At 40.5% G+C, this 18,636-nt stretch overlaps 1 protein-coding gene across 1 annotated transcript in view; it reads right to left on the bottom strand.

The window, feature by feature from the left end:
* LOC149252749 (E3 ubiquitin-protein ligase BRE1-like 2) overlaps positions 1-18,636 on the bottom strand; it is an 88,410-nt gene that overhangs the window by 718 nt on the left and 69,056 nt on the right. Inside the window, exons 16-17 of the mRNA XM_089459790.1 lie at positions 348-485; positions 47-249 (exon numbers count right to left, since the gene is read on the bottom strand). Coding sequence (XP_089315916.1) covers positions 47-249; positions 348-485 — 341 coding nt within the window. The remainder of the gene's footprint in view (positions 1-46; positions 250-347; positions 486-18,636) is intronic.

Genomic DNA, 18,636 nt, shown 5'->3' with positions numbered 1-18,636 from the left:
ACAGATTCAATGTCAACTACGTCCACAACAAATACAGCTAACTCACCTTTCTTTCTCCAACTCCACTTGAACCTCAGACAATTTTAGTCTGCTTTGCTCAAGATCATTCCGCACAGCTTCAGCTGCAGACTTCAGAGACTGCACTTCTCTTTCAAACTCCAATAAATTTCTTTTTGAACTTTCCAAAGCAAGTGCATAGTGCCTACTCTCATCAGTAGCCTTTCCAACCTGGTCCAAATAAATCCTCAACTGCAGAGGAAAAACGTGAGTAAAATAAAAGAATAAGTCTTCAAATAAACAGGATGCCGTGCATGCTCAATTTAGATAAAAGTTTCAGAGAGACACACCTGTTCTTCAAGACGACTAATCTTCTGCTTAGAAAACTCAACTGAGGCATTAGTGTGCTGCAGCTGCTTTGCGACTGCCTGCTTCTCCAAAAGAAGAGAGTTTTGAAGCTGCTTTGCTTTGACACTCTCTGACACCAGCTGATATGCAGCAGAAAAGGCCACAGTCAACAGGGATACTGCAATTCATCTCATTTTAAGATGATGAGCAAACAAGATTTAAAACCTAAAAATGTCTGACATAATCAAATGATTCCACTTGTGACCTCACTTAGCCATTTTCAAGCGATAGGAATATTAATCAGTGTAAGTTGTCCATAAATCAGCCAACGATTGGAATAACTGTAACCCTAGTGAGAAAAAAACAATGAATAGTTAATGTTACATATAATTGCAGTTTCTTGTTTCAGTTGCAAGTTTTTCACTTAAATTATTTACAGATTACATCCAGGGAATTATTGAGGGGCTAATATTCACAATTTGAATAATTTTCCCAATTGTCACATAGATAAATTCACCAATCCAAAATTAAGTATCGCCCAAATGTCCATATTATGAATATATTTTATTTAAAATCGTGAAGTTTTCCTATAAAACAATATCAGATCCTTATATCTCAATAGGTTTGTAAAAGTCCCAGCCCCCTCAGGGGCAGCTCAATTGGCAATCAATGTGATATGAAGTCTTTGTGAAATTTGAGGTTTGAGGTTCAAACCCCCCCCGATAACAAATGTGGGCTGAGTATGGGTTCACCTAGAGGTTGTAGTGGTAGCAGATGGAATCGACCCCATGTCATGCAAGTACAAGCCCAACCCAGTTGCCGATTCTTCTAGATACAGAAGTACTAACAAAACAAAAAAACAAAAAACTTAGTATAAGTGCCACCATATGCTTGTACTTGATGTTTTCAGAATTATAAAGATTTGCTAATGTTTTACATTAGTATGAACAATATGACTCCTTCAATTTTTTCCCTATTACATCTGCATTATATATGTATATTGACATTTGGGAATCACGTAGGAGAACCAACTGTAGATTCTGATACATTCTGTTTTCTATTACAAATTCCAACCTGCACAGGTTAGAAGAAAATTCGAGAGTTTCACAGTATGCCTTCTTCCCCTCTTTTGTTCCGGGGGCTTCTTATAATAATCAGGACCATATAAGTAGTATAACAAAATCAAAGTACAGTGAAATTGGAAAATTTGCAGATCGTTCGAATTTTGTTGTCATGTTCCTGATATTTCACCACATCACTGATTTTCCAATCCTGCATCTGTATCAATGTTGCACGAAGCGAGGACGAAACGGGAACGTTTTTTGAAAGCGGGGACGCGGCCAAAAATCTAAGAAGCGAAGCGTCTCAAAAGCATCTACTATCTATATATATATATATGTACTTTTTTTGCATTTATATTCAAAACAAACATCCCAAATACAAAATTAGTTGTAGAAGACATAAAAACATGCATATTTTTACATAAATCAAGATAGCTATGGCATCCATGACCCCATTGTACATCAATGATTAATTATTCGAGCATCAACCATCTATATTCTAGCAATTACAAACATACATCAAATTTTTAAGCATATTATAAAACATAAAACATTTAAGCATATTATAAAACATAAAACATAGAGCATATTATGATTTATCTAGCAAGTGCGCAACTATCAACATTTGTCATATCCAAAATTCAAATAATAATCTCTGAAACTGGATTCGTCCAAAACAGGGCACATTTCCGAATCCCACGAATCGGACACAATTCGATGGGAATTCAAATCCCAAAATGGGACACGACGTGTCCTAACAGGACACGATCAAATCCCGGTCGTGTCCCGTTAGGACACATCTTGTCCCGATTTTGAGATTCGAATCCCAAAGAAGTGAAACCCGTGGCATAAAAACAGCGTCCTTCTTTTAATTATTTACCATTTCTCTCATTCAGTTTTGCAAACATTGAGCTGTGGGCAAAGAGCTAAGGGTTTGGAGCAAGGAGCTAAGGGTTTGGAGCAAGGAGCTAAGAGTTTGGAGCGTTCGGCAAGGAGATTCAAGCACCAAGTAAGTGCATTTCATCTCTAATCTTTTGCATTTCTATTACAGCAGTTTGTATATGCATTTCTTTTACAAATTTGTGCATGTTTTATTTATATTTTTTACAGTATTCATGACTCAATCAAGGGCAACAGGTAAGGAGCAAAGGAAGGGGAAGAATGTCCCCATTGGAGATGCCCCTCCTCCACCAATATTATCAGAGTCTGTTGCAAGTAATGTTGAGGGAAGACTTCCTCCTAAAAACAACATTGAAAAATATCCCTTGTGGAAATATGTCACAAGAGGGAATGGGCAAAGCACCAAGGGGAAGGGAGGAGGCAATGTGCATTGGAGATGCAACTTTTGCAACAATACTTTCACAAGCACATATTTTTGTGTGAGGCCATTTGTTGGCTTTATCAGGTTGTGGAGTCGGAGCTTGTAAAGTTGTTCCTTTACAAAAAAGGAGAGAAATGGAAAAAGAGTTCACTGTTGGTATGGCAAAGGTGGCTGCAAAATCAAGAAAAACCAAGAATGGAGACCCCCTTCCATTTTTGAGAAAAGACACCACCAAATTTCCATTTCAGAGTTCTATTGGGGGACAAGCAGCAAAAAGAAAAGCAATTTCACTTGGTCCAATGGACAAGATTTTTCAAAAAGAGAAACGGGAAGAGCTTGATCTCACCATTGCCTTTTGTTTCTATCAAAACTTCATATCATTTAATGTTGCACACTCACCTCTATTTATTGAGATGTGTCGAGCTCTAACTCACGGGTCTCCATCATGGTATGTGCCTCCGGGTTCAGAGAAGCTTAGAACCACATTGTTGACAAAGGCAAAAAAAGAGGTGCAAAAAATGCTTGAGCCAATTAAAGCATCATGGCCAACATCTGGGGTTAGCATTGTTTTTTATGGATGGATAGATCCAGCACGACACCCACTCATCAACTTCATGGTGTCTTCCTTGAATGGTCCAGTTTTCTTGAAAGCAGTGTATACACTTGGAGAATACAAGGATGCACAATTTATGGGTGAGTTATTTATTAAAGTTATTGAAAATGTAGGTGTTGATTCTTGTGTGCAAATCATTACAGATAATGCACCTATTTACAAGGCTGCTGGCATGATTGTGGAAGCTAAATATCCACAAGGGTTTTGGACACCTTGCATTGTCCATTCATTAAACTTAGCACTGAAATCCATTGCCTCTAATGTGCTATGGATTGGTAACATTATTGAGGATGCACGACATATCCGTAACTTTGTGTAAAATCATACAAATGCCCTCACTATCTACAAGGAGTATAGCAATCTATCATTGTTGAAGATTGTTGATACACGGTTTGCCTCTTCATTCATCATGTTGAAGAGGTTGCGAGAGGTCAAGACCGCTCTTAGGGCCATGGTTATTTCTGAGCTTTGGTCTTTTTGGAGAAAGACAGATCAAGTACCCTCTAAAAGAGTGAAGGAAACAGTGCTAGATGATGCTTGGTGGGAGAGGGTAGATCTAATTATTCAAATCATGGACCCTATCATTTCTTTGCTTCGATTTGCAGATACAGAAAAACCCATCCTAGGAGAGGTTTATGAGGGATGGGATTCCATGATTGAGTCTGCGAGAAACATTATTCTACAGAGTGAGTGCCCCGAGTATGAGACATCACCAAAGGCCTTTTGTGGTACTATACAGGATATTCTTGTCAGCGAATAGGATAGGAATTGCACACCTTTACATTGTTTGGCTCACTCATTGAACTCAAAATACTACAGCCATGAGTGGTTGAATGATGGACCTTCCCGCAGATTCCCTCCTCACATGGATTGTGAAATCTCACAGGGGAGGAAAGATGCATTCAGGCGGGTTTTCCAGAATAGAGCATTGCTTGATGAGGTGGAGGATGCCTTTGCAAAGATTTCCACTGGCACTGTTCGATTTGTAGGATATGATGTGATTAGAGACAGGGGGGCTAAGAAGCCCTATTCTTGGTGGGCAAATCATGGGGCAACAAGCCCTCCCCTTCAGCAGTTAGCCATGAGGCTCCTCTCTCAGGTGGATTCATCCTCTTGTTGCAAGAGGAATTGGAGCACATATGGGAATTTGTAGTGTGAAGAAGAGCAGGCTTGAGCAGTCCAAGGCAGAGACAATGGTGTATGTGCACACCAACCTTCGTCTTATTTACAGGCAAAGGGAAGAGTGGTCGAGGGGAAAGACAAAGATGTGGGATGTCTTTCCTGATGATATGGGTCTAGACAACAGTGTTGAGTTGGCATTGGCCAACATGGATCTCAATGATCCAGTGCTAGAGGCTATTAGATTTGATGGCGGTGATATTTTAGAGGGGTCATCCTCCACACCAGCAGATGCAGAGGCGACTATGGGTACAGGGGAGGAGGAGGATCCAGAGGATAGCAGTGGTACTGGTGACCATGATGATAGGACATTGATGTTGATTTTGATGATGACTATGAGGATTGATGACTCATGAGTCATGGGCTACCTACTGCCTTGAGTCTTGCATACCTATAATTGTTTTATATTTTCTATTTCTATTTGCCATTGGCATTGCACTACCTATGTAACACATTTTGATTTGATGACTTAATGAGAAAACTACAATTGTCAGTATCTTTATCTTACTATCTTGTCTTTCATTTATGAATCATGATTTATGTGACATGTATTTGAATTTTGTATGTACCATGCATGCTATAATGTTATTAACTTACTTTGTTAAAAGTAAAACTAAGATCTAGATGAAGATCTATGTTTGAAATCAATGAATTTGCATCATTAATGAGAATTTGTGTAAGAAATATCTAATTTTTAATATATATATATATAGCAAATCCTATGTGTCATGTTCCGAGCGGTCAACGTGTCTGAATCCGACACTTGAATCCCCGTATCCTATGAACCCTGAATCCCCATGTCAGGTTACTTAGATAATAATGTTTACAAAATAGGTCACTTGGTCACCACCAAAGACAAAAAGGTTCAAATTCACAACAAGCCTACAAGTCTAATGATTAATCCATCACAAAAGTAGTAAATTGTGAATATATCTACTAATCTCGTCCTTCCACCACGAAGAGAACGTGGCAGTGGGCCTCCACATGGTGACAATGAAAAAGATGGTGCTTGTGGAAGTTGTGGCACTGAAATTGATGAAGACGAACCCCCTACTGTTGGTGTTGAACGATGGAACCTGGGAACCAAAGGACCAGATGGGGGTGGCATCTCAACTCGATCATCATCATCCTGGGATCGCTCAAAAATTCATACCAAAAAAACCCACTAGTTAACCAAAAAAATTAAAAACGGTAATTAGAGAAATGCTTTATAAGCAAAATTCATCCCACAATGGATATACCTGGATAAGAGCATCTTCTAATTACTCTAATTGCAACACTCCATCCTCCAAATTGGGCTCCTCTAGATTCCTATCCCAAACCTTAAGGTCTTTATTAGTCTTTGCACCATCACAATAATGGGACAACAATTGCAAGTTGTAATGAACATAAACCAAACTCTCTGCCCGGTCTAAACTCAACATGTTCCTTTTAACAATGCGGATGAAAGAATAAGAGCTCCAACACCTCTCTCCAAAAGAAGTGTTTACCAACTGTAATAGCACCCCATAATGCCCAAGTCTGTAGAAGTGGAATAGCACCTCCACGCATGTTCCACCACTCAAGAGAAGAAAAAGTCTCTTGATCTCTAATTGCATGCATGCTCCCAAATGGACCAATCCTAAGCATATAGTTGCTCAATTGCCTCTGTACAAAATGCGTTTTGGATTAAACCAAAACACGGATCGGGAAAACCGAAATGTAGATTAGAGAAAGCAGAAACGCATTTCGAAAAAAACTAAAATGCGGATCAGGCCGTACGGTTCCGAAATGGCAAGAACCGTATTTTTCAGCCCGATCTGCATTTTGGTTTTTCCAAAACGTGTTTTGGAGGGTGGATCACCCACGGATCCGTAGAGATCGTGGATCGGCTTTTGATCCGGGGGGGGACGTTTCCTGCAACACTGGCTCATATACCAAGGTGTGGGCTTCCCTTATTATAGCTACCCTTGTACCATGACATGTGGTCTGTATGATTCCCCTGATCCCCACTCCACTCCATTACAATATCATTTACCACCTACCATTTGAGGGATGTACCATGAATATGTCACACCCCTTTAAAGGTTGAAACCACCTAATAGGTTCCTTGAGTAAACCCCTTATTGAGCTTGGAGACACTAGTATATGCCAAAGCCCACTATGGAAAGGCATGCCACCATGAAGTACCCCATTGATTCCATGACTTATAAGATCTTTTACTTGATTACTCTAATGATTTGTTGTATTGGAGGGCAAAGGGGATGCATTGGATCTTATGCAGGATTGCGAGTGGGTCTCCATTTGGGGCTTCGTCTCCCTATACAAGGTCCTAACCCTCCAAAGGGCCACACTGGCATTTGTAGGGTGAGCGTTGCAAGCCATGGACCTCCACCATAGCAAATATTACTTCATCAATCCCTAGCAGCGTTCATTGATTGCTCGTGTTCCACCTTTTGGATGAGGATAATACAACTAGTTCACCATGGCCAACCGGCTCCACACTTGCACCATACACTTGGCAGATGTTCCAGGGTCCAGAGGATCCCTCCCGCTGCAGAGGGAGGGCTTATATCATCATTCTAGCCCTTACACATGGTTTACACGCATTTTCGATCCATTTGGAGACCCATGAGGATGTCCTTTTGCCCCCACACCTATTTGGGAGCACCACAACTTCTTGCTTGGAAAACAAGGGGCCAACCCCTTGCCCACTGTGTTTGGAGTCCATTTCTACATCATCGCACCCCTTGGGCTTCATTAGGCCTCCTCAAAGACCCAACGACTCACTTTGTTGATCATTCGACCCTCTTGAGAGACTTATTCTTGTGTTATTAAGCTATTTGGTGGGCTTGTCACCAAATTATTGTTATTATGTACATTATTTTATTCTAGGGGCATTACTAGTCCAAATTAGGTTATTTGAATCCCTTAGAGGATTATATAAATAAAAGAGAGGCATTCTCTCTCCTTGATCATCACTTGGATTAGGTTAGTCTCGTGAGATTTTTGATATACCTTTTAGAGGGCGAGTTTGGATGATATGGATGAATTTTGATGTTTGGATATCTCTCTCTTGTCTTAGAGCTTCTCTATTGGCATAATTTGATGATTGGATATACTCTTTTATACATGTAAGTGTTATTTTCATGTTTATTCTTGTTATTTACTTTTGTCACATGAATGTTGTTGGGATTTTCGCTATACAAGTATGAAATTCACTGCTTTTCTATACGAATTGGTGGAAATTGTGATCTTTTATAGTGTTGCATCATGTCATGGGCCATGTATGAATGGGTGAATGTTCCTAGAGATATTTTATGTTAAATACATCTCGAAAAGTCATCATTTATTGCAAATTGAAGTATAAAGACCTTGAAGCAGTTGCTCTCATGCCCAAATGCCATGCAAAGTTGTTTGAAGGCCTCCTTCATTAGGTGAACTCTTTTCAAACCATAAATTCCCCTTGAGTCCATCTCTCCCAAAGGACGAGACACTAATCCTCCATAAATGATCACTTTTAAAACTTATTTCTCTCACCTCCCCTTCCTTTTCTAGGCCTAGCCTCCATAGGTCACCTAGGGCATCACTTTTCTCCAATGTTTTAAAACTCCGACTCCAGGATTTTCGCTATACAAGTCTGAAATTCATTGCTTTTCTATACAATTGGTGGAATTAGTGTTGCATCATGTCATGGGCCATGTATGAATGGGTGAATGTTCCCAGAGCTATTTTATGTTAAATACATCTCGAAAAGTCATCATTTATTGCAAATTGAAGTATAAAGACCTTGAAGCAGCTGCTCTCATGCCCTAATGCCATGTGAAGTTGTTTGAAGGCCTCCTTGATTAGGTGAACTCTTTCCAAACCATAAATTCTCCTTGACTCCATCTCTCCCAAAGGACAAGACACTAATCCTCCATAGGTGATCACTTTTAAAGCTTATTTCTCTCACCTCCCCTTCCTTTTCTAGGCCTAGCCTCCATAGGTCACCTAGGGCATCACTTTTCTCCAATGTTTTAAAACTCCGACTCCGACTTGATATCGACCCGCCCCACTAGATTTGAATGACTCGATCGTTGTACGAAATACATTAAATATTTATTTATTTTATAAACAACATAATTTTAAAGATTTTCGTTCATGTTTCCAAACACACAGCATTAGAATATAGATAGAAGACAACATATGATCAAAGTAAGCTCATGAATATATCCATTATATCAAAATGGCACCCGGTGCACTGTCCAATACATACATGATTATGATATAGAGATCAAAACAAAAACACATAACCAAGGAGGCTAGAAATGGCCTCTACAACAAAAGTAAACTGTGATCAGTGCTACTGGCCATTACTAGAGGAGCTAAGATCATCTAGCTCAACCTCTAGATCAGATTCAGACAAGGGACCCCATGGCCCCTCATCATCATCTCCAACTGCAACTGTAGAAGTGGTAGCACTAGCAGGTTGTGCAACAGCTACACGCTGAGATAGACGAGATATGCGCTTCTGTCGTGGCTGAGCAGAGGAAGCGCCTACAATTGGAGGACTTGTTGGCCCTGAGGTTGGTACAAGTGGATCAGGATCTGCATTCAACTGAACATTATGTTCGAGTGATGCTATCGTCTCATAATCATAATCAATATCCTCATCAGAATGAAACTCTGCTGGATGACTCTCCACTACCCAATCTGATGTTGGATCAATGTCTTCCAACACAATGGGATCTGAATCAAGTCTTTTGTTCAGCAATTGGTTGCGTCTGAGCCGGAGGTTGTATTGGACATAGACTAGATCATTTAACCATTATTTTTTATCCAAACGATTTCTCTTCTTCGTGTGAATCCTCTCAAAGACAGACCAACTGCGCTCACACCCAGTAGCACTGCAAGTTTGACTCAAAAAACGAATTGCAAACTTCTACAATTCAGGACAATGGCAATCAAAGCCTCCCACCATTGTGCTGCAAAAAACAATGTAGTGTAATGAGTTAGCTCAACAAAATTACAAATTATATCCAACTTTCAAATTATAAAAGATTTAACAAAATAAGTATTAAGAAATTGAAAATTGAAATTTTTGTTTACCTGGCTCATCTGCTTCCCTTGCAATCTTTGTTAGGTTCTTACCAAAGATACCTGAGGCATTGCTGAAGGTTGTGACCTGTCGGTGTATCTTCGGCTGATCACACTCCAATGGGATCATGCAATCAATGCAGTCAATCAATCCATCTCTAACCTCCCCCTTCAAAGCTCTTGTCGCATTAAGCTTTATAATGATATCGCGGGTTCAAAAAATACCCAGTTGCATGTATAGGGCGATGGAGTTGATTGTTCCATCTTTCATCAATGATTGCTCAAATGGGCCCATACTTAGACACTTTATCCTTGTATGCCCTCTTTATTTGCTCCTTTGCTTGATCCATAGCCTCATAAATGAAGCCCATAGCCAATCTTTCCCCATCCACCAACCGTAACACCTTAACCAGTGGCTCAGCAAGCTTCACAATCTCTGCTACCTTTCTCCAAAATATTTCTTCAGTAACTTTCTTTTTCAATTCTTTGCCTTCCTGTTTGTGAGACCACTGGCTTTGACTCCATTCTTCACTGGAAAATATTTTTTGCAAGTTTCTATGTTGTGAAAGCATAGATTGCAATGTCAAAAAATGAGTCGAAAATCTAGTGATGGCAGGCCTAATAATATCCCTTCCCCCTGTGTGTTTCCTCATCAGGCTCAAAATCCATGAATGATTGTAGATAAATTTTGTTATGCTTTTGGCATGATCTATAGTGTTTTTGACCCAATCTAATTTTCCAATATCCTCAAGCATGAGGTCTTTGCAATGTGCAGCACATGGGGTCCAAAAGATGGTTCTGAGTTTTTCCTCTAACAGTTTACTAGCAAGAACATCGTTAGAGGCATTATCTGCGATGACTTGAACAACATTAGCCACCCCCACCTCCTCAACAACCTCATCCAATAGCTTAAATAACAATTGTCCATCTTTTACCTTATCAGATGCATCAACTGATTTTAGAAACATGGTTCCCTGTGGGCAAAAGATAAGAAAGTTTATGATGGTACGGTTCCTTTGATCAGTCCATCCATCTGACATGATGGTATATGTTGTTCTTGCCCATGAGTCCTTGAAATCTTTCAAATACTCATTAATGGAGGCAATTTCCTTCAGCAAACGATACCCCCTTATCTCATGCAGAGTAGGGCCTTTGAAGCCTTTTCCAACAGCATGTATGGCATCAAACATAGGCTCATAATATGGTGAACGGGAAGCATTGAAGGGGATATCAGCATCATACCACAATCTACATATGTAATCACAAGCAGTCTCCATCAATTCTTTCTTCCAATGGTCGTCTAAAGTGGGCTGCAAAGTTCTACTAGCTCGAGGACCATGTGCATCTAATGGAGAGGAGGGTGTGACAGTGAAATAACTTTTGATATTCATATCACCCTTCTTTTTCATTTTACCCTTACCCTTTTCTTGAATAGACTCCAAAGAGGGAGGAACATATCAGAAGGGGTTTGATGCATCAGTACACGGGATAGAGGAAGAACCCTCAAAATCAAAATGGGGGTTGGTAGCCAACATTTTTTGTATATTCCTCTTCCTCCCAATTTCAGCCTCTAACTCTTTTTGTATAGCCTTTTCTTCTTTAAACTTCTCAAAGTTGGCTACAATTTCTTCCTAATCTCCCCAATTTCATCTTATCCACATGGAGTAATTTGGCCTCTAATCCCCGCCAAGTGTTGTTTTAGCCTATTAATGCCCCCAGGACCTTCCTTAATTTTTCTATGGCAAAATTTGCAATGCATTTGACTATCAACCATTTCAACATATGCCCAAGCAACATCTTTCACTCTATGTGCCATTTTTTGACTTGGAAATAAAAGAAGAAAATTTGAAAATGAAAACAAAAAAATAGCATTGCTTCAATGTTCATTTCTTTCACAAAAAACACTCTTTTCAATTTCGAGATTTGCACATAAAAATTAATAAGCAAAACCAAATTTTTGCAAGTGAAAAAAAATACCTCTAGGCACAAACTGCCTCCTCAATGCTACTCCAAATGGCTACCCAAGAAGCTCCTCACTCCTGCTACAATGCTTGCCCAAGACTCCTCACTGTTGCTCCAAAAATAAACTCCACAACTCCTCACAAACTCTCACTCAAATGCAATGAGATAGTTGTGAGGAAATGAGAGGGCTTGGGTGGGTTTTATAGGGTTTAGGAGAGGGGAATGGACCCCAAATAACCTATAGGCAAATTAGAAATGGGTTTGGGGTCCCCAAAAAGCAAGTTTAAAAAAAAATCGTTGTTTTTTCCTTTTTCGGGCCGCTGTCACGGAGCCGACTGAGTAGGCTCAGACTTGGCCGAGCCGGCTGGGTTATTACCAAGCCGGTTGAGTTGTTAAACAACTCAGCTGGCTCGGTAATAACCTGGCCGACCAAACCGGTTCGAAGGCCAAGTCGACCCAGTGAGGGCATAACTCGGACCAACTCGGTCTAGTCGGTTTCGAGCCGGCGGATTCTTAAAACAATGCTTTTCTCACAATTTAGCCATCAAAAGAATTCAATCTCTTTCCCACAATTGCGTTGGTGTGTCCTCTAGAAACCCTTCAAATTTCACGAAATTTGATAATGGCATCTTGAGATATCTCAAGCCCTAGCTCGAAGATCGATTCTTGCCCTTGGTTTCCCATTGGCTAGTAGCCTCATTAGGATCATAGCATTAAATTATCAAAAAAAAAATCTTTCTTTAATCCTCTTCTCCTCCCTAATTAGGTGAAGCACATTCTTGGTTGATCAACTCCATACCCTTGACCTAATTGTGGGTCCACTTGGCGCTTTGTGGTCCACAATTTGTTGATTCCAATTGCACAAAGATCACATAAAACCCAAGTCCCCACAAAGACCCCTAGGTCTAGGAACCATCTTGGCAAAGCATACTCTCATAACCTAGCCCTAAGGATCTTCTTAGCCCTTCTTAGAGAGCTCGTCCCCTTGCTTCCAAAACAAGAAAGCCATACAATTGAGTCTCTCTTGTGAATAGGCCTTGGGAATCACATTTCATCATTTTCATTGACATATCCATTATCGTGATTCCTCTCATATCGGGTCTCCTCCCATCAGTGAAAGTCCGTAAAGAGCAGGGAGCCATAGCTAAGGTGACAATGGGCTATCGCTCCATTGTTTCCCTTGACCTAGTAGTTGCTCCATAGGATCTGCTCTTAAGACCCTTGCTAGTTTAAGCGGTAACAAACCCAACTAGGAAATTTACAATTACAACATACCCTGAATCTAATCAAGCTAATCAAACCCTAGATCTATCCTTGATCTCCTTAGTTGATCTGGATCTCATATGTTGACCCCCTACACCTTCCTAAAACTTGGCACACTTGAGTATTGCACTCCTCACTTGAGAAAATCCTTCTCTCAATGATTGTGTTGTTGTCTGGTATGTCTTTCTCCTCTCCTTAGCCTTGCTTTTATAATTTTACATTGAGCCAAATGCCTAAACCTAATCTCCAATGAGATTGATGGCCAATATTAGATCTTGCCTCACTTGAGATTGATAGCAATGTTATCGAACCCGGCGGAACCAGTCGGTCCGACCTTTTCTCTATCTTATTTTAATGCTTAGAGGGTTATATTAGTCATGAAGATCCCAATGTAGGTATTTGTTTTAGCATTTTTTTTGGATGCTAAAGGCCATCTAGAGCTTATTTGTTGATGTATTTTTGGTTCAGAGATGGATTACACTCAATGTTATTTTGGTCATGTGCACCCTTAGATGCTATATAAATGAGAATTTTTGCTTATTTGTGTATAAATGGTTTGGATTCATATGTATCCACATGAAAATATATGTTTTTCTTTAAAATTTGAATATTTTGTGTTTTTGGTCAACTGAATTTTTGATTCGGTTTTTTTACCAATTTTGGTCCAGTGCCGACCAATTCTCGATCCACAAGGTTTTCCGGCTCAGTCACCAATTTGGTTCCAATAACATTGATCGATAGTTGAGATTAGAACATAATCACTAAAAGCAAATACTTACTTTTCGTAAGTTTCTTTAATTATGTGCTTTCCCTAAGTTAGAGTTCAGCTAAAAGTTACAATAGCAACTTAATGAAAACTTGAGCAAGTGTCTTAAGGAAACTTTCAGCAAATTTTGCATGCATAAACACTTAGGCCAATGCAAAAGCACCTACCCAAGCTACAAACATCAACACTCCCTCTTAGCGAGGGAGGTACTTCTACCACCAAGTACTCGCTCTAGTCTAGAATTGCATCTACTATCATGGCTATACTCCCTCTAAAACGAAAGTCATCCCTGCCACTTGGTTTGGAATCATACTTGAAGACCTACTCCCTTTGGTCTTGTTCCTAGACACCCCTTGCTCCTAAACATCCTATAAGTCCATTTCATACCAAGACATCATTTTGACAAACTTGAAAGAATCATTTGAACACTCCTCGCCACCTAAACATGAAGGTTGACTCCCTTTGCACTACTCAAACTTGGGAGCTACCCACTCCTTCTATATGATTGTTTGCTTAATGTTATTGCCCGAATGGGTTGGCCCTTTACTCTATACAGGTTGTTGTATCTAATTCCAATAATGTAGCCATCACCTAAGCTAGGTTCCATGGGTATGATCAGTGCATGTCCATCAGAGAACGCTACATCAAAACACCCTTGTTCTTGATCATAGAGACTAATAACAAACTCCACTTGACTTCTGACGCACATAGTACATAATTAATTTCAACATGCCTCCTCACTCAAGCTAGAATATCACTATTCCAACCCCCTTCATTACATGTTTCATATCAACACCAAACTCCACATGCAACATTGAGTCACTCTTTGTCAAGTTGTCAAATAGCTCTCGTACCCCTATAATATGTCGTGTAGCTCCATTATCCAGTAGCCACACACCAACTGGTAAGGTGTTCGACGAAAGGTAGGAAACAAGTGAGAATTTAGTTTCAAACTTCAAGGCAAACTCCTCCACATGAGCCTTTGTCAACCCAGCTACAGTTGACTATGTACCCTTTCTGCCCTTCTTCCTTTCTGGACACTATGAAGCATAGTGTGTTGTCTTATGACAGGAACAACACTTGACCTTAGTCAAGTCCTTCGGCTATGAAACTGACAACTGACTCCTACTCAAACCTTTTCCCTTGTTATTCACTATCATACCAACAAGAGACATCTCCTCATCCTCTTCTTGCTTGCTAGCCTTGGGCTTTGACTGCACCCTCATCTCCTCCTCAATGTAATCATCACCTCTCAAATGAAGGTTGATTCTCTCAAGCACAGAGTCTTAACGAATGGAACCCATGTCTCTGGAAGCCTTTCAACACCACATTTATTAACTATATGTCGTCAACCTTTTCCCTCACTGTTGCGAGTTGATCACAAATCTGGGTGATCTTCATCAAGTAACTCGTCACTATGTCACATCTGGTTATCTACGTACACCATAGCTTGTCCCTCAACGCCATTATCATGTTAACAATTTTGCTCTAGTATAAGCCCACCAAAGCATCGAACATATTCTTTGTTAACTTCTTTTCAAACAAGTGAGGAATCAAATGTTCCTTCACTGCATCCAAAAGTACCCTTTGTGCCTTTATTTCTCCTCTTAACTAGGGTGGCCTTCTCCTTCGCATCTATCGGGTTCGAGATCACCTTCCCAACAATCTCCCAGAGATCATTTCCTTGAGAACAAGGGTGACACTAGCCTCCCAAGGAAAGAAATTTGAGGCTTTATCCAACCTATCTTCAAATCGAAGACACACTACAGTCATCTTGACCTGATCTCAACTAAAAAAATCTACCTAGTCCTTCCGACACCCAAATATATTGTCAAACCTCTATGGTACGATCTCTCTCTCTCCCTCTAAGGGCTAACATCTGCCAATCCTACTTGCACTATTGGCTAAGCTTTATGTTACTTGTTGTGGCCTCTGCGCCACTGGGACACACGACTATTCGGCTACTATGTGTGGCTAACCTTACGACCAATTACCCATTGTTGCAGTTAACACCTATTGGCAATGCCCCTTTACAATGCGTGGGGACTCTAGTTGTTGCCCCAACGCCCAAAACTATTTGTCCCTATCAACGACTCACAACTGGGCATGTTGCATCTGATAGCACCTATGCACTCTTCGACAACCTTTTGTGATGGCTAGACTTGACCTCGTAACCATTTCCCACTGTTTACCAGCCCATGCGATGACTAGGCACTCTACCTGTGACTTTTGTATTCCTATGTGTACAGTTGCATTTCACACTGAGTAGCGGATGCTCTCAACGACAACTCCTTGTTGATGGTCACACTTTCTAACCCATACACAAGCTCTCACAACCTTGGTGTCTCACATACTTTGTCTCAGTCGTGATGGTTGTTGTGACCAATTTTCTATCTGCGAGCCTCTCTACCCCCCTCTTGTCTAAATCTATGTAGGCAACCACCTCTTGCAGCAATTCCCCAACTACCAATTCTCTTGTTGAAACAAACTCTCCTATAGATTGTTGCGGCCCATGACTATGCCTCCTTCCAACGCAGCAACTAGTTGAAAGTCTTGTCAGCCACCACAGTCGTCAACCACCGCCTTTTTAGTTCAAACTTTATCTTGCTACAACTTTTCTTCAGTCGAGAAACAAAAGATTTATATAAATAATTAATTAGAAAAAAAAAGTTGGCGAGTTTGCGTCATATGACATACAGCCTGCATACAGTCATCCTATGTTGTCATGTACGATGTAATGTACTTTTCAAATTGAGGATTAATGAGGGACGAAATAGCCTATCCAACCCCGTAGGCTATAGTCTTGATAAAGGGGTAAAAACCCAATTTTTCCCAAATTGGGGCAAAAGTTGGGTCAGCTGGGGCAAAAGAACCCAAAACTATGGGTTGCACCCACAATCCCTCACATCTTGAAGCCCGTGGAGAAATCTATAAATAGAGAGGAGTTGAGATCAAATCATCATCATCCATTGTGGATCAAATCCTCTGTTTTTCTGAGCTTAAGCTCTAAGGGATTTAAGATCCCTTCTCTTCTACTAATTTCAGTGGTGAAAGATTCCACCCTAGTTAGTCATATTCTCCTTTTGGTTACTTTGTTCTGGCACATGGCTTTCTTTATCAGGAGCAGCAAGGAAGATTCGTGGAAGAGCTTAGGAAGGATGATTGAAACACATTTAAATTGGACGTATTCCGCAGATAACTGAATGGATTCTTCCTAAGGTTAGATATCTGGTTCAAGTCGAGTTCCGATGACCAAACCCCCTACGTCGTAGAGATAAATTCAATTAAAGAAGCTTGCAACATATCTGAAGGTTCATGCAACTTCTTCACAATCCTCTAAGGCCAAACCATGGATGGTTAATCTTTTTGTATCCACCTAAGCATGAATAGAAGGTCGAGTCTTCACTGAGTCTTCGTTTGAGGCAAATCCATATTTTTGTCGCAGTTGAGTTCTCCTATTTGCAGATTGCAAGATAAACATTATCTGAGGTAGGGAATTGAGTTCCTAAAGCCAATTCACGAGGTATCTTGAGATAGTCACAAAATGTTGTAACCTAGAAATTTATGTCTTGTAACGCTAAGCGAGGTCGATTTTGTGCCTTCTTGTAGCAAACTGAACATAAAGGGTTTTTTTACGATCTTTGTGGCACACGAAGGGTTTCTAAAGAAAAATTTCAGCAAACCAAAGTCTTGAAGCAGAGTGCGGATCCTGTAGCAGAATAAAAGGATTCTTGTGGAATTACGTGTGAAAATTCTATCACTGTAGCAACTGATTTACTTTTCCTACTTATTTCATCATAAGTTATTCATGAAATTACTTCAACAAACATTAAAATAAATATTGCTGCAGATATCACACCGTAATATAGAAACAAACATATGCACACATTGACACAGTTATTTTGGACTAATGTCCCCAGAAAAACCCATTGTGGGAAAACCGGTGCAGCAAGGGAGGATTTTATTATTCAGCAATTTTCTTGTACAACAAGGTGCCAAACTGGCTTACCCACAGATAGACAAACTTCCAGCACTTTTCTAGACCCAACATAGGCCCTACTAACCTCCGCTACAGCCTAAAACCCTCTGCGTCAGCCTAATGAGGCTCTGCGTCAGCCTAATGAGGCTCTGCACAGCCTCTCTGGGCCTCTACGTCACCATTGCAGCCTCTGCGTGGATGACGCAGACCCTCCTGCCTCTGCACAATCTTTGCTACCTCTGCGTGGCTTCCTCTAGCACTACTTCTGCCTCTTCTGTGCTGATCTTCCGTCTCTTTGTTCCTTGCTGCCTCCTAACTGCTCTCCAGACTACTGGTTCAATTTCTCAGCAAACCCCACTCCAAAAATTGAACTGGCTGGTCTCCTTGAGTGTGTTCTCCAAGTGCCCCTCAAGCCTCCTCTTATACTTTTTCTATTGACATCTCAACGGCCAAAATTAAGTCCCTAATCAACGACTAAGATTAGATCTGGTTTGATCCATGTCTTTTGGACCATTCTAACACAGATACATATTAATACACATTAATATTTTATTTTCCCTAAGCTTAGACTTAGGGACTCCATTAAAAATATTAATTATTTTAATATCTCCTGATCTGTTTAGAATCTGCCCAAACCTTTTCTGGGTATTGGAGATCTTATGTGCCCCAGCCTTTCCACCAAATTTCATGGCTAAAGCACATCCGATGCTACCCCAAATCAACACTCCCTCTTAGCGAGAACTGTGCTCTAGCAATACTCCTCACTGAGTATTGATTTGATCATCTGGCATCCATACCTGTGCTGATGCTAGGCCTTCCTACCCAATATCCTCTACATTGCTACCCATGACTTTGTTACTGCCACTGCTACATCTATACGACAGTTGCCTCTGCATCCGTGTTGTTGTTGGTCCTTTCTCCCAACACTGCATCCGCACTGCAACTTCCTCTGCATTTGTGTTATTGTTGGTCCTTTCTCCCAACACTACATCTACACTGCAACTCCTCCTGCATCTGTGGTGTAGTTGGTCCTTTCTCCCAACACTGCATTTACACTGCAACTCCCTCTTCATTCGTGCTGCTAACACA

Source organism: Pinus tabuliformis, chromosome 7, assembly GCF_031772625.1.
Source record: "Pinus tabuliformis cultivar Carrire ecotype Pingquan chromosome 7, CPIR1, whole genome shotgun sequence".
NCBI lineage: Eukaryota > Viridiplantae > Streptophyta > Pinopsida > Pinales > Pinaceae > Pinus > Pinus tabuliformis.
The sequence above is the reverse complement of the archived record's forward strand: the minus strand, read 5'-3'. Positions and strand labels throughout refer to the sequence as shown.